General features: G+C 43.7%; 1 protein-coding gene across 1 annotated transcript in view; it reads right to left on the bottom strand.

The window, feature by feature from the left end:
* The window catches only part of PLBD1 (phospholipase B domain containing 1), a 51,888-nt gene extending 36,488 nt beyond the window's left edge, over nucleotides 1-15,400 (bottom strand). Inside the window, exons 1-2 of the mRNA XM_072765988.1 lie at nucleotides 15,174-15,400; nucleotides 5,955-6,174 (exon numbers count right to left, since the gene is read on the bottom strand). Coding sequence (XP_072622089.1) covers nucleotides 5,955-6,174; nucleotides 15,174-15,279 — 326 coding nt within the window. The 5' untranslated portion in view covers nucleotides 15,280-15,400. The remainder of the gene's footprint in view (nucleotides 1-5,954; nucleotides 6,175-15,173) is intronic.
* Nucleotides 15,401-17,495: the final 2,095 nt, after the last annotated feature.

Below are 17,495 nucleotides of genomic sequence, written 5' to 3'. Positions count from 1 at the left end.
GTAATACTAATTACTCCAAGATGGATCAATAATACTCACCCATGCTGACATAAAGTGTTTGGAAGAGGAGTGAAACATTCTGAATGGACTTGGTTTAAAAAATGTTATTTTGTTTGTACAGAAATGGCTATGGTAACATTTTCTGCCATCAGAAGGAATGAGTTCTTAAAATTAAAACTAAAATGATTCATATGAAAATAAAGTGCTATTTTGGAAAAAATAATTTGGGGGCCATTGACCTACAAGGCTCACTCAGGTAAAGAAGCAAAAAATTCATACTTTTTACCCTGAGTCTTCATCACTACACCCCACTTACTCTCCCTCTTGAGTTCTAGATCCTCTCTCATTTTTCAGTCTGTTTCAAAATAGTGCTAGGTTTCCTAACTGGCGTGATTTTTCCCTCCACAGGGCACTTGACTATGTCTATAGATATTTCTGGTTGTCACTTTAGGGGGTGGGAGAGAAGGTGCTACTGTTATCTAGCAGATAATGCTATTAAACATACTACAGTTCACAGGACAGCCCCCACAAACAAAGAATTATTCAACCCAAAATGCCAATGGTGCCAAGGTTAAGAAACTTTGAAACAGAGGAACATGAATATTGACTTGGGGGTGGTTGCTGAAGACGTCCACATAACAGTAGATAGGACAGATGGAGGTACAGATGGTTAACTGGGCTAGAATTGTGGAACAATCCTCCTTTTTTGTTGGGAGTGATGGGACCAGATATTCCAATTCTGACATTCAGAGCAGGGGAAGAGGAACCTCCACCTTGAGATCAGAAGAGGAGAACCCAACTGATTCTGGAGCCCAGAGGAATACAGTCCACTTGCAATTTCCTCGTGTTGAGGTCCTTCTCTGATCCTGGGTCTGGGATCCTACACTTTTGTGTGCTAGAGCAATAATAAAGTATAGCTGTTGAGGGCAGAGACTTTGAATTCTGAGTTTGAAGGCTGACTTCACTACTTCTAAGCTATATGACTGTAAACAAGCTTCCCAATTTCTCCAGGCTTCTAAATTCTCATCAAGCAGAGCTAACACTAGTATCTACCTCATGGATGTGTTATATTAATTTCAGCTCTGTGGTGTGCAAAGTCAGCAACTTTACTCCTAAGCCGAGACTTTGCTTACCTTTCCATGTCTCACATGCATGCTTATGTGAGAATCATAAAGACATAAGTACCCCCACTTGCACCCTACCCTGAGTATCTTTGCATTACATAAATACCATATCATTTTGCACTTATCAGGTACTGTCTTCTACTCTTTTCTATTTGCTTCAATTTTCTGGGTCTGAGGCCATAAAAAGCTCCTTTAGTATTTCCTAGAGCAATTAATCCATTTGCATGTGTGCATGCATATGCATGCTCAAACTCTGTAGCTGGACAACCTGGTCCCTGCTTATTAGCTCTCTGACTTTCAGCTCGTTACTTAACTGCTCTGTGCTCAAATTTTCAGGTCAATAATAATGGGAATAATAATATGTCCATCATAGCGTTGTGGCTTAAGCAATTTAGCTTGTAAAATGTTTTGAACAGTGTCTGCACATTTTACATGCTATATAAGGGCTAGTCATCATCTTTACTGCCGTCATCAGAAGCAGCAGTACTTTATGCTTCATGTTAAGTTCCCAATAATTACTAGTTGATGGTCCATTCTATATTTCTGAGGGTGGGAATGTGTCTCACTTATCTTTGCTTTGTCTACAGTCTGGGATGGGAAGTGTATTAAGTTGCTAACATCCAGGAACCGAATTGGGGACATGGAGATTTCTGAGGTGTTTCTTGGTAGTAGGCCAGAAACAAAAAAGGGACCACTTGTGACTACTTTCTTTGCTTGTGCCATAATCTTTTTTTTTAAAAATATTTTATTTATTTATTCATGAGACACACACACACACACACACACACAGAGGCAGAGACACAGGCAGAGAGAGAAGCAGGCTCCATGCAGGAGCCCGATGTGGGACTCGATCCCAGGATTCCAGGATCACACCCTGGGCCAAAGGCAGACAATCACTAAGCCACCCAGATGCCCCTACTTGTGCCATAATCTTACTAAAACCTCTTTTCATCATAGTTTTAGCAACCTTGTGTCAACATATTAACTTAAATAGAGTTCTCTTTGAAGAATGTGCTCAGGAGCTAACTTGCCCCTATCTCTTTTCCCCCTCTCAGAGCCTGGCACAAGGCAGTATAACATGTTTGTTGCAGCGAATTGGCTCACTCCAACTAGATAATTCCATTGGAGATACTTCAGCTGTTGCCTCAGCCATACACACACACACACACACACACACACACACACACACACACACGGTCTCAGCCACTTTATTATAAACTGGAGCAGACCTGATACCCACACCCTCATCATCATTCTTTCCAGAAAGGTTTCATGACTCATTTTATTAAAACCAATCTAGGACTATTTATCAGCTTTTACATCATTAATGAGACATGCGACACTCTGATTAGGGAGCCACCCCATCAAGTTAAAAAATGAAGGAAGAAACTCCATTTGGCTGCTAGACACTGCATTACATGGAAATACGTACCTCACACTTCTGGTTCATCTCTAAAGAACTGGAACAATACAGGATTCAATTAAACCTAATCAGCATGTTGTTAAGCAACTGCTGGGGGCAGAAGCACTGTGGGACCTGCCCCTAAATCACGAGCAGATGGTGGAGGGGAGAGATGGAACTCATACCAGTGGGAATGGAATCAGAAAACACTTTGAGAAGATAGCACGTGAGATGGGTCCTGGGAGTCTTAAGCAATATTTCAATTGGTGGAGATGGGAGAGGCACCATCTGGTTCTCAGAGAACACAGTGCTAAGAGTTGCTGGAAAGGGATGTGTGACAGGCTGATGGGGCAGCATGGGACAGCTCAGGAATCCCATGGTGAATGAATGAATGGTGAATGGTGAATGGTGAATATTGCGTGGTAAAGGCAATATTCCGCGGGGAGTGACTCCTCAGGAGATGGGGGTATGTGGGAGAGTGTGAGGAGTGGCAAGACAGTGAGAGAAGCCCCTGGAAATGTTTGCTAGATCTGCTGCTACCACTGTACGTGGTGGGATGATTGTGTGGCAGCAACACAATAAGCTTGGAGCTTCGCGATAAAGTGCAGAGGGCTGGACTATTCTCTGGAGAGTGTTGTGAGAGTTCACAGAAGCAACAAATTTTTGAACACATCAAATGAAATGATGGAGGATTTGAGGATATTTCTTTGTAGGTTTTCATTTGGCCTGTCAAGTATGTCAAGTTGGAAAGAGCAAATTATTTCCTCCTGAGTACTTAAATCAAGCTCTTTATCAGTGTTCCACTGTTCATCCCCCAATGCTCAACCTCTCACATACTTCTTCCCCTCAAGGTTCTGGAGACTATAAGGTATGTTGCTCCATTTTAAATGTGGTGATGTGGGAAGAACATAGCGGCCCTAAACTTCCCATTGTTCTTGGCTGCTGCCCGAGCAACTCTGAAAGCTGGAAGGAAAACCCGGGGGGCACCTAAGTGGCTCAGTTGGTGAAGCATGGGACTCTTGGTTTCAGCTCAGCTCATGATCTCAGGGTCATGAGATGGAGTCCTATGTGGGGCTCTGCACTCAATACGGAGTCTGCTTGAGATTCTTTCCCTCTGCTCCTCCCCGCTTGCTCATGTGCATATCCACACACACTCCCTCTTTCTCAGATAAATAAATAAATCTTAAAAAATAAAATAAAAACAAGAAAAGGTGGCTCTTTCTTTTGGCCTTTGGCATAAATTCACTTTCTCAGTCCAGGCTCAGATGCTCTTGCTCCAAGGCTGTGTTTTGGTAAGTGGACTCATACCTTGCAAACACCCCCAATTAACAGTCCCCAGGAGTATAGGTTTTTCAAATTTATTATTATTTTTTTAAAAAAAGAGAGAGATGCACAGGTGTGCCATGGGGGAGGGGTGGAGGGAGGGGGAGAGAGTGAGAGAGAGAATCTTAAGCAGGCCCCACACCCAGCACAGAGCCCAACAGAGGACTTGATCTCACAACCTTGAGATCATGACCTGAGCCAAAACCAAGAGTTGGACATTCAACCGACTGAGCCACCCAGGTGCCTCAGGAAGTTGTTTTCATCTTAAAAGACTCACACATGTCAAATTTTCCTTGAAAGGACATGGCAAAAATGCAGAATAAACAAAAAAAAGCCCCAGTTACTGAGTAATAGCTAAATGTTTTTCTTTTAAGAAATAAAATTTTTACTCTAATACAGAAGTATTTAAAAGGTTACTAATAGAATCTATATTAACCCATATTTCTATGGATCTTCTTCATCAATGGATAGAGGTACTTAAGGATAGGTCAATGCTTTATATTAGTAATAAGGGTAAAATGATAAAGTCACCCCTAGAAGTGAGATGTTAAAATTTATGTTTTCCTGAGACATAAGAATTCCACTTTTGTCAAAAGCCTCTGGCAAACTCCCCAAAGTTCCTGCTTTAGTACCCGTACCTAAGGAAGGTGTGCTCATCCTTACAGCAGTCTCAGATTAGAGCTGCTCGCTCAAATCAGTTTCCCATAAAGGCCCATTATGTATAGTACTCATGACAACTTAATGCATTTACAATCACACAACTTCAGCTCAGACTACTTCTCTAAACTTGCAACTCAATTTAAATAATGCAATCAGAACTAGAGGATACATAGTAAATACAGATTTGGAGAGAAGGATGAAAAGTTAAGATATATAATATATACATATATATATATACAGATACATCATGTATAGTTATATCTATATACAAACAGATTTATAGTGTATAGTTTTGAATATGTTTTTATTTTATTTTACTTTTTTAGGGTGAGGAGGGGTAGAGGGAGAGGAAGAGAGAATCTTAAGCAGGCTCCATGCCCAGAGCGGAGCCCTATGTGACGCTTGATCTCAGAAACCTGAGATCATGATCTGAGCCAAAATCAAGAATTAGATGTTTAATCAACTGAGCCACCCAGGCATCCCTACACATGTTTTAAAAATCTTAATCAATTTATAAAGTTTTATACATCCCTGAGTAGTATACCATTAAGGGGACTTGTATGGTAGAGTAACAAAAATTTGGTATAGAAAGAAAACCAGGAATTTCTAGTTCATTAAAAAAGAGCTATCGGAGTGCAATAATTAGTTATTCAACATTTGATTTAATCACCAGTACACAGAAACAAGATCAGCAATGCACCTACTAAGGTGCCTTACTAAGGTGGTAACAGCACAAAATAGGGTTTGGTTAAGCTGCCCTCAATAGTCTAGATCACAGAGAAGAAAAGAAGAGAGCCAAATCATCAAGACAGTTTTTATATTAAAGAAAGGATGAGACTTGATTAAATGAGTTGCAACCTTCTTTTCCTTAAAGAGCTTCTCCCTGAAAAGGATGTATCCTGATTGCATTATTATTAACTACATCCTTGTTATTTTCAGAAGACAAGGGAAAGGCTGACGAATTAAGTAACAACAGAACTAGAAGGAATATTTATATTAGACATCAGAATTTCAATTTAAAATCTTTGCCCTCTTGAAAATATTGTTTTAAGACCATTGGAAAAAAATGCTCTTACATTTTTAAACTTAATGAATCCTCTGAGTTTTGTGTTTCCTGATCACTCCACCTATCATAGTCTTTCTACCAGACAATAAATGACTCATGGGATAAAATGGCTTAGCTGGTATTTGAAAACAGTTTCACAAAAAGGAAAGATTTTATGGGCCATGAGAATGGAAGAATGCCACAGTTGGGGGCTTTGTTCCTTCCAAGGCAGGTACTGATGACACGTGCAAATGTGGTTCTGATCATGGTTCTATCACAAGAGGAGGACCTCAGCTACATTTCTAATGTCCAATGTCAGTCAGGAAGACAAGATCCACTGGTGGACAAAGAAAGGAACAGAAGTTGCCAGGTAGTTCTCCACCATGACTGAAGTACTTACGGGGCAGTGAGGTAACCCTCCAAAAAGCCAGCCACAAACATGGTGATCTCATTGCTCAGGATCTGAGAACCATATCCCGCTCTGATCTCCAGGATGCCCCAGCCTGTGGTTTTCACAGAGTCATTGTAAAAGCCATAGGCATCCCCATTTCTGTCCAGTACGTTTTTGACTTGTATTGTCTTTTCATCAGGTATCCAGTATGCGGTTGCATAGTAGACTTCTGGAAGAAAAGAAGCAATAATAATCGGATGCTGTTCAACTGCTTTGCCAATGCATTTTTCCCCCATGTAACCAACAATTCCAACACATTTGCTTTTAAAGAATTCCGTTCTATTAGAATCGGGAAATCTGCCACTGTAGTTTGTCCTTGTTAGAAGTGGGAGAAAAACCAGAGCCTGATCAAAGGAGGATGAGCTCAGAGCACAGTGAACTAGGTCAAATATAGAGAGGAAGTAATTAGAGCATCATAGAGGTTGGTCTAAATGCTTCATCCTTAGAGATGGAATTCTGGAAAGGCCAGAGCTGGAGCCCTTGTTCAGCCCCTACTTCAGCCAAAGATAGGGTTCAGGTACCCACTTTGCAACATTTTTGATCCCCAAGGCAGTTGGACCAAAGCATCCATATTCTTAGGCTTCTTATCCTCTCTTGCCTAATTCTTCACACGTGACATTGATTTCCGTTTTGCAGGGAAAAAACCCCATCAACCGCGAGCCTCTCAAGTTTGCAATAATTTTGTGAATTTAGCCTTACAAATGCTATAGCCATCTCTCTCTCTTGGTTCACCTCAATCCCTCTACCCATTCTATGGATCGGCTCCTCTCACTTTCTTTGGGAACTTTGTTCATCCCGTGTCTTCTTGTTCCTATACCCTAATGCTTTCTTCCTGCAGTGGCTCCTCCTGCTTTAGTGTCCTGACATGCTCCATTGTCTCATGGCTAAGGGCAAACCAATCACGGAAGCTCTCTCTGGATCCTGAGACCAGATGTGGCCATTGCCAGAACATCTCATGCCTTTCTTGAAATTATTACGAATATTACAGGGGACACTATGTCAGGGGCTATGCGAAGTACTGGTGAGAGAGTTGTGAATGTGGCTGGCCCATTTCCAGACCTCATCTTTTAGAAAGAGGAACACACACACACACACACACACACACACACACACACACACACCACTTCCTCATGTTCCTTCCATCAGCCTGCTGCAGCTAGCATCCATGCTATTGGCACTGCTCTGGCTTGGGTCACTGATAACACCCTTGAATCCTAATGCCACATGAATGCTTTCTATGCCGAAAGCATTTGACCCTGATGACCACTGATTCTTAAAACTCTTGCTTCTTGTGCATCTGGAACAACATGAATCTCCTGAATCTCCTCTTCCCCTGCCTGCTTTTCTCCTCACTCTACCCATGGGTTCTTCTTTATCTTGTCCACTCAACAGCACACTTGTTAATACCACCTGGATGATTCCATAAGCAAAAGAAATTCAAAATATCCAAAAGAGAACTCATATTCTCTCTCCCACCCTTCCTCCTCCTCCTGCTTTCTATCTCTGTGACCTTTCCACCTGAGACCCAAGGCCATCGAGGCCTCCTCTCTCTCCTGCAAACTCACATTGAATCAAAGCCTCCTATGTATCTCTCCCTCCAGGCTCTACCTCTGTAGCTCCACCTTTCTAGCTACTTGAGGTATCACAAGCCTTAACTATGATAAAGTCCTTTTTCAAGGTTCCTCTGACCTGTAATTCACTCTTCATAATCTGCCAGAGTGGTGACCTTTCTAAAATGCCAAGCTGATTTGTTTACCTCCCTACCAAATCTTTAATGACTTCCATTTCCTAGAAATAAAATTCTTTAGCTTACACCCTTGGCCTTTACTATCTGCGTTCTGCCTACCAATGCAGCTTTTATCCACTACCCCATGTATCTGGCGATCTGGAAGCCATTATATACCACTCTTCCACCTGCCATGAGCTCTTTCAACACCTCTGACTTTGCGTATGCTATTTCCTCTGCCCAAGAGTTTCTCTCTTGTTAACTGCATGGCAATCTCAAAATTGCTACTTAAGACTAGGGAAGCAGGGATGCCTGGGTGGCTCAGTGGTTGAGCATCTGCCTTTGACTCATGTCGTGAACCTATTTCTGTTTATGAATGTCATTATTTCCACTTAGCCCTTTTTAGAGAAAGTCCACCATACCATTATGGTCATGACTTTACTCAGAAGGAGTCCTGGGATTGAGTCCCGCATTGGGCTCCACATGGGGAGCCTACTTCTCCCTCTATTTCTCTGCCTCTCTCTGTGTGTCTCTCATGAATAAATAAATAAAATGTTAAAAAAAATAAGACTTGGGAAGCAGGACCCGCTTTGTGGGGGCTGACTTGCTATGAGCTCAATGTAACTTGCTTTTAGGATTTCTTTGGGCCTATAACACTGTACTGTAACTCACACAGCTGCTCCTACCCTATGAACTCCTGGAAGCCATAGACTCAGCACTATACTAGTATAGCACTATACTAGTAACATACCACTGTACTAGTGCTGAGTCTATAATAGATACTTGTTAAGTATCTGTGAAAGGAAGGGAGACGGGAAAAAAGAAATGGTGAAAGAAAATGGTATGTGATACATTTGTTTCTTGGCCTAAGAAACTATTGCACAGTTGCTTAGGTTAAAGACTAAATTTACATTCAGGTCATCAAAGAGATGGGAAGAGGTCAGAATGACTCTCAGGTTCTAGATTCAGACTCAGTGAATGGATGTTAGTGTATCATTCATTCCCTCATTGAGAGAGGGAGCAGATGGGATATAGGTCTGGGAGGGAATATGAATGTGTTTTGGACATATGGTGTTTTCAATAGTTAAAATAACAGAAAGTTCAGACTAAATTTTATGTAGGGTTATCTATGGTCAACATTAAAAGTTGACTCAACTTTTTTTTTTTTTTTTTTGGTGCCAACATTGTCTATTGAATGCTAGAGTAGCATAGCACCTTGTCCCAAGGGGCCTGGGTAATTGGCTGGGTCTTGGTCAAGCTTAAAAACTAATGCTAATTACATTCATGCTAATGCTAACGTTATGGCCCTTAAAGAATGATCCTGAGTAGCAAAGTTAATTTACTTCTGAGTAAAGTCATGACCATAATGGTGGACTTTCTCTAAAAAGGGCTAAGTGGAAATAATGACATTCATAAACAGAAATAGGTTCACAAAACTTTAACAGACTTCTGGGGACAAGTAACAGTCTAATTGATAATAAAGTCAACTGGCCACAATTTGACAATTGTGGGTGGCACTCAAAGAAACTTTCCTTCTTCCAAATACAATAAGTGTGTTTTCCAAATTGATTTGGGATCACAGTGCCATAGCCTCAACCTTTCCCTAGCTTTCTGCACACTTTCTCTTCCACCCACACCTCCAAGGAGTCTCGCAGGGAAATGAAAAAAGCATGTCTGACCAGAAACGTAGCAGCCACAGCTGCTACAGCAGGGGCAGAGTCATAAACAGAAACTGTAAAGGGAAGAAGGAAGGTGAACCAGCCTTGGCCTCTTCCCTTTCAGTTCTATCCACATAGCACGATTTTAGCTCTGTTCCCTTCTCCAAATTCTTGGCATTTCTCATTGAACACCATGGTCTTCCCTAACTTCACCTTCCATTCCAATGGCCCCTTTTGCCATAAACCTTGACTTGCTCTCCATCCAAGCAATCAAGAACTGTGTTTTCACTGCTGCTGACACTACCTAATTTCCTCACCACAAATAATACACTTCTGCAAATCAGTGCTTTTTTGACAGTAGTGCACCTCCAAGCATTAAAAACACCTTTTCCCTTAAGGGAATTCAATGATAAGAATGTACTGTTAACAAACTGGCCAATTTAGTAAGTGCTTGGTGAAGTAAGCCAAAATCTGAAGAGATTTCTTACCCCATCCCTAACTCATGTCCTCCCTTCCTCAATGTTTTCTCTATGCATTGAATCTTTTGGTTTTCCTGGTACCATGGTACCATGCTACTTTCTGATTTTCTTAAATCCTTTAATAGTTTAAACCATTTTACTTCTCTCTCTCTCTCTCTCTCTTTTAGATTTTATTTATTTATTTGAGAGATAGAGAGAAAGAAAGTGTGAGAAAGAACATGAGCTGGGGGAGAGGCAGACAGAGAGGCAGAGATTCCTGCTGAGCAGGGAGCCTATGTGAGGCTCCATCCCAGGGCCCCGGGATCATGACCTGAGCCAAAGGCAGACATCAACTGCCTGAGCCACCCAGGTGCTCCACTTCTCTATTTTTATTTATTTATTTATTTATTTATTTATTTATTTATTTATTTACAACATCTCCATGTTCGGAGACAGATGTCATGAAAAGATGAACAGCAAAAAAGGTAGAACAGTATCGCATACTTCAAATCCCAGTCTAGACTCTATACACACTCTGAAGGCAGAGCCGGGTCCTGCTTACTGCTGGGTATCCTTGGAGTGCTGTACCCGGCACAATACTGTTTCTGTGATGAGTCTATTTAGTTGTGTGTGTTCTAATGAAAACAAAATATATCAGAACATCCACAGAAGTTAATATAAAAAAACTCAAGTCATTATGTCCTCAAACTCAAGGAAGGGGCTTACGGAATGACGCCCCTTCAGACGCCCAAGGGCAAATGCCATGTGTTGGTATTTCCCCCAAGGGGAAATGAGATTTAAGATCTTCAACAGCAACATCTTCAAAATCAACATACTTGGTAAATATCTGTTGAATCAATGGGAATGTTACTTTATAAAAACAGATGGAAGAAGCCTCATTTTTATACTTATATTTATATTACTCTCTACATAAAAATCCAAACACCCAAAGTAAATATATTTACTTGCATATTCTAGTTTTTTCTAGGAGTTGTTTCCATTTGGAAAAAAAAAAATCCTAATCCTGTCTTAGAATTTGTAAAATAGTCATAAGTGGCCTACATCACTCTTTCCCATATTTGGAATCTATTTTTCCAGGCACTTCGTTAATGATAGAGTGAGTGGTTTTTAAGCTGGAGCAATGCAATTTTACCTAATTTATTCAGTAAGTTAGGTAGAGAAAAAGAGGAACAAGCATAAGAGAGCAGATGCAGAATATGTGAGAGGAAATATTTAAAAAATTAAGACGGCGATTTAATCTATTTAGATTGAGTTTAGCTGACAGTTCTGATTCTGATCCTTGAATGGCTTTTCTCATTTATGTCCATGGAACATAATCTCTTTGTATCTCTCAGTGTACCTTGGCATTCCACATCCCTTCTTTGAAAGGGCTCAGTAAATTGATAGCTGGTTTTTAGATTTGCTTTGACTCTTCTTCAGAGTCACTAGGAAAATAACTGATTCATGATAAACAATCTCCAGGCAGCAAAATTCTAAGTGTTTCAGCTCTCACTCCCAATGGAAATCAGAGCCTAGGACTCTTGCTGAAAGGGGAATTATTCTGGGAAGTGCTCCCAGGAACAGGGTTGGGGAATGGGGAGAGTGAGACAGGGAAGGAGGGAAAGCTAATTCAAAGGTGTAATCTGAAAGGGAGATAGAACATGAGAGACTCCTAACTCTGGAAAACGGACTAGGGGTGGGGGAAGGGGAGGAGGGCGGGGGGGGGGTGCAGGTGACTGGGTAACGGGCACTGAGGGGGCGCACTTGATGGGATGAGCACTGGGTGTTATTCTATATGTTGGCAAATTGAACACCAATAAAAAATAAATTTACAAAAAAAAAAAAGGTGTAATCTGAGATGGCCCAAAGAAGGGTGTAGGTAAGCCCCTGGAGACCCCATCCAGGGATGGAAGGATGAGCATTTAACTACCTGTGCCCATCCTGTGCTGATCAAAAGTTACCCTATGGAGGCATTAAATCCCTCTTCTCAGGTTTGCAAGTGCTCCAGTGCTAAATGGTTATGGTGCCAGAGAAGCCACAGAGAGCAAGGCATCCGTGCAGGGTGGCAAGGGTGAGGCACCTCACATTTCAGCTGCTGAAGTAAGGATCAAAGGCAGGGAGAGGATGTGAAGTGGAAGGCATACTGTAGAAGGTAAGTAGAAAGGGATACTACTTAAAAAAAGAAAAAAAGGTGTCAAAGAAACAAAACACTAATCCAAAAAAATGCTGAAGATTTGCTTGGATCTGGAACAATTCTTTTCCTTCATCCCTTTGGAACGTACCTAGTCTGAACTGCTAGCTTCAATCAGAGTTCTTGCTAAAAGTCCTCTCAACAGAAAGTCAGCTTTGTTCCCTTCTGACTCGGCACTCTCAGCTCACCATTCATCCAGATCACTCTTTAGTTACACGTACTTGTATGTATTGGGTTTAAGAATTTGCTTACAGGCTCTTTGAGAATCAGAAATCTGATCTTTCATTGTACTGATTCCATTGGGCCTAACACACCATTTTCTTGGTTGTGTGGCTGTCTCCATCCTACACTTCCCCACCAGCTGGGAACGAGACAGATTGGTATTGGGTCTGTGTATTTGTTCTTGATCTCTAGTTGTGGATTTGAATTTTGGTATTGGGGGTTTGCTAATGCTGGCGTGTGAATAACTCCCCCACTACCTGGTGTGTTGAGACTGTACCATTTGCAAGGCTAACACTCATTTCAGAGCAAGCTCTGGATGAGGGGCCTTTCACAATTTCCCACTGGAAGATTATAACATGATATTTGTTGTTTGTGCAGACACAGAGTTGCAAGTTTTAGATTAAAATTTCCTCATATTTTCACTACCTTAGTTTCATCTTTTACCCCATTGAGTAAGTTCCTGTTTTGCAGTAATGCGAAGAAACAAATAAGAACATTGATAAATTCTCTAGCCACATCTTCAAGTGCATTTTTTTAAAAAGATTTTATCTATTTATTCATGAGAGACATACACAGAGAAAGAGAGAGCTGGGTAAAAGTGGTGTCCTGGAGTCAATGGCCAGCTGTGCCAGGGGAGCACTGTCCAGTCAATGAGCACCCAGAGGCCACCTGAAGCATCAGTACTCCTGGGAAGCAAATGAATCAGGCCTCCAGACTGAGAACCCCTGATATTCTCTATTTTGTGTAATTTGATTACAAGAAAGTGGCCGGGCAGGTTACACAAATGTCCAGTCTGCTAAAAAGTAATTATTGGTGTTTTGGTGACTAGACTTCTGTGTCTATCAGGGTGAATCAGCTTCTTTGTATCTGATTGGCTCTGGAGCAGGGGAAAGAATGCATTTCTAGAGTCTAGCCCTGCAAGTCCAGGGGCCAGATTTGGAACCAGTTTTACCAAGGCACATGCCACCTTATAAGTCTCTTGGTAACCAACCCATGTCTTTCCCTAGTGATGTGACTTCACTACACACATCACTAAGAAAAATTATAGAAGACATCCTAAAAACAAATAGGCTTTTCAGTCCGGAAGGATAAAGGCAATGAATGCTATGCTATTTGAAGCCTATGCTAGTTTGAAAGGCAGGCTAGGATGAATGTGCGATCGTTGGCCAGTATTTCTGGAACAATGAAACTACAAAGTAACTTTTACAACTTAAGTTGTTTTTAGATTAATAGGTGCACATTGGTAGATATAATTATTCCAGGGAGATGAAAATGCAATCCTCTTAGTGTGTGTTGGTACCCGTTAAATTCAGAGTACTGTGCTGGGCACTTCAGAGAAAACATGACAAACAAGAGGTAGCAAAGGCTCCATTCTCTGCCTGCAAGTCGCTACTAGACTTACTAGAAAGGTGAGACAAACCGCCAAAAGCTGTACTGGAAAACAGGTTACTATGGGTTGGACAAAGGAAACAGACCACATCTGTTTCTAACAGTTGGAGTAGGCTTCACCAGTTGTTCCTCAAGGGCATGATAAGAAGTCTTTTCTGGATTGCCAGGCACAGGGCTGTCAAACATCACTGGCCCCAGAAATGCCCTCAGTCTTCGACCAAACTGGCACAGCGTCAGCTGATTATCTGGGGGACTCAATTTAAGCAGCTGTTTCTGGCCAGGTTTCATCATTGTGTCTCATCTGTAGAAAACCAGTATCTCCACCTCACTCCTCAGGCTGTCCCTGCCATCCAACAAACATTTCAAACAATCCAAATGATCCAAAAGAACAGAAAAGTTAGAAGGGTTTCCCTCAACATTCCAGACACAAAAAGCCATTTCCATTTCTGGAGCCCTTTCTAGCCTGTCCCAGCTATGTCTGAAAGGAGCAGTTTCCTGGGGCTGAAAGGGTGGCATGAATGCCAGGTCCGCAGCGCAGGCAAGGCACAGGATGTGCAGGTAAGTCAAGAGTCAGGAGCCTAGGGGTGCATGGCTTCTGATCCTAAAGCCCCCTACAGTTTAAAAGACTGGAAAGATTTATGAGAGGTAAGGGAGCAAGTTGCGAAAGCAAAGGCCTTGAAATCTGCTAACTGCGGTCACTTGTTGATAGGAGGTGGTGTAATAAGAATCAGTACATTCATTTGGGAAGGAATCCACTCTCCCGAACCCCACCTTATTCTTGCACTAGGTCAGCACAGAAAAGGGCCTAAGAAAGAAAACAAATGTAATCCTCTCTTAATACTTTTGTTGAAGCCTTTCAAGTTTCTACAGTTAATCTTGGTCTTCTTATCCATTAGGAAGAAAACTGACAAATCCAGTTTGTTTGTTTGTTTGTTTTTGGCAAAGGGTACAGATTGCTGTCAATACCTGCAGAGATAAAACCTGTTTCACTACGAAAGGAGTAGTTAAGTAGATACCGCTTGGCATTTCAGCTCTGCTTTCACTTGCTGTGTCTCTTTACCGAAGCTACTGAATTTTCCTCAATTCCAAATGTTCTGTAGAATGGGGATCACAGTCCCCTTTGGGGTTTACGGTAAGCACTGCGCCAAAAGCCCTTTAGCACGGTGCCCGCCCGGCACAGAGCAGGCTGACAGTACCAGGCTGCGCTCAACTTGAAACCAAAGTCACTGGCAGTTAAGAAAAGAAACCAAAACCGGCGGCCGGAGTCCTGCCTCTGTGCTGTGAGTACACATGTTTGGGCGTCCTTGGGCTGCGCTTTCGGGCCGTGGAGGCTCAGCCAGCCAAGAGCCGCGCGGGAGGGAGCGAGCGGACCTGCCCGCCAAGGACCCTGGCCCACACTTCCCAAGTTCGCACAGCCCCTGCCCTTCCCCGGGGCAGGCCCCCCAGCCGCCCGGGCCCCCCTCCGCGCCCCCGCGCCCCTCCCGCGGTCCTGGGGGTCCGGGGGTCCTGGGGCGCGCGGCTCACCTGCCCGGCCCGGCGGCACGGCGGCGGCCAGCAGGAGCAGCAGCGGCAGCAGCGGCGGCAGCGGCGGGCTGGGCCCCAGGCGCGCGTCCCGGGCGCGGCGGGGCATCGCGGGGCGGCCGCGACCTCCCCGGGGCGCACGGGGCGCACGGGGCGCACGGGGCGGTGCAGCGGGAGCGGCTCCTGAGCCGGCGTCTCCGAGCCCGGGCGTCCTTACTCTTCCATTGGCCCTGCCGGTTTGGGGCTTTTAGGGGCGAGGCAGCCTCACGTGGCCTTGGGAAGGACCTTCGCCCCACTGGGCAAGGCCGGTCCTTCGTGACCCGCTGGCCCCCTGTGGGCCGCGCCGAGAAAGTTCCCCCGCCGCTCTCCTGGCCCTGGCGAGGCCACCTGCCGCTTTCCCTGCGGCCCGGGCTTGGGCGAGGCGGTTCACCTGTGTCGCCAGGGTCGGCCACGCGTCTGCGGCGGCGGGGACCAGGCGCCCTGCGCAGCGGTGACCTGCATGCCCCTGCCTACCCGCGGCTCCGGGGCTGGGCCATCCCGCAAGCGCTGGTCCCGGGCCCGCGGCCTCAGTGCCCAGCGCTCCTGCTCCTCCGTCTCCGGCTGTTTCGCCCCAATCCACCTGCCGCAGCCCAAGACTTTGGGTCCTCTGCTTTTCTCTTCATTGGCTGGAGCCACCGCTAGAATGTGGATCCCACCAGGCTGAAACGCGATCTATTTCTGAGCCCCCCGTGAAGTCCCCATTTCTGTGCTGGGCAGGTTTGACATTGTGAAGTAGGCGACACCATGCCTTGGGTGACATTGTGAAGTTGGCAAAGGGTGCCCTAGGTGACATTGTGAAGTAGGTGAAAGGCGTTTTATTATTTTTTTTTTTCAAGAAGTATTTATTGAACCCATCTTGTGTGCCAGGTGCCAGGGATATAAAGACCGTCAGGAGCATGACCTGCCACAGGCGAGGAGGGACAAACTGAATAAATAACAGGTGCTCGGAAGTGGCCATTAGTGCTGCAATAGACCTAGGGTTGGGGTATGGTTGTGGGACCCCAGGATGGACTCCCTACTACTACAGAGCTGGCCTTCCCCTGTGGCCTTTCTTCCAAACTTCACTGAGCTGTCGAGGGGAGAAGGGAGGACAAGAAGCACTTGTCCTAGAGGGGGAAATACATTTATAATTGATAGGAAAGATCTGGAACAATTACATCACATCTCTGTGCACTTGGTTGAACACAAGTCCTAAGTCATCGTGTGGTTCTGTGACAGCACCTACGATGGTGCCTGGATGAAAATATCACTCAACAAATGGAAGAATTGAGGACGTTGTAAAAACTGCCCGTATTTCTTCAAATTCCAAAATTAATGTGAAGGAAAATTATGAGCATTTTAGTTAGCCATCGTGGGAAGTGAGTTACATTAGGACATTCAAAGAAGTTGTGCCACCCCAGATAGTTTAGTCATGCTACCTTCTACCACCCTCCTTCACCTTACTAAGCTTTCCAATCCAAGGAGCCAAGTGTTTGGATGTGATCATGTGTATAAAAATACTTAATGTGCCCTATGAGGCACTCACTCATCACTTAGGAAGTTATCAAATATTTGTTGACTTCCTTGTTCCACACATAGAATAACAAATCCGATGGACAAAGCCCCTGCTCTCACAAAGCTTGCATTCTAGTGGGGGAAGCAGATTATGCAAATAAATTAATTCCATCAGGATTTCTCAACCTCAGCATGGTGACATTCTGGATCATATAATTATTTGTTGAGGGGGTTGTCCTGTGCACCCCCTGGCCTGTATCCACTAAATGCCAATATCCTGTCTCCGAGTTGTGACTATTCCAAATGACTTCAGACACTGCCAAATGTTCCCTTAAGGGGCAAAATTGTCATCAGTTGAGAATCACTGGATTGGATGATGATAAATTGGCCGTGTTTACATATCTAGGAGAGAAATGAGCAGCAAAACACACCAAAGCTGAGGGGGGACGACCACGGAAGATGTTTGACTATGAGGTGTTTTCATCACTTTTCTAGTAGACATGTGTGGTTTGGGTTGGGTTGCTATCCATTATCTTATTCCTGGTACTACTTTTTCATGGGTCTGGACTCCACTGATTTAGAAGTTTCAGTGAGCAAGGAAGGAGGCATGTTTCCACCAAGAGACACAGTAATAGTTATATCGAAGTGGAATTCAAAGTGGCTGCCTGGTCTTCATTGGACTTCTCTGGAAAAAAAAAAGGAGGGGCACAAATAGGATTATAGTGTTGGTTAGAGTGATTAAGCCTGACAGTGGAGTGGAAATATGGCTACATAATAGTAGGAGGGAGTGGT

The sequence above is a fragment of the Vulpes vulpes genome, chromosome 8 (assembly GCF_048418805.1).
Source record: "Vulpes vulpes isolate BD-2025 chromosome 8, VulVul3, whole genome shotgun sequence".
Lineage (NCBI taxonomy): Eukaryota > Metazoa > Chordata > Mammalia > Carnivora > Canidae > Vulpes > Vulpes vulpes.
Note: the sequence above shows the minus strand (reverse complement) of the source record. Positions and strands in the feature narration are given on the sequence as shown.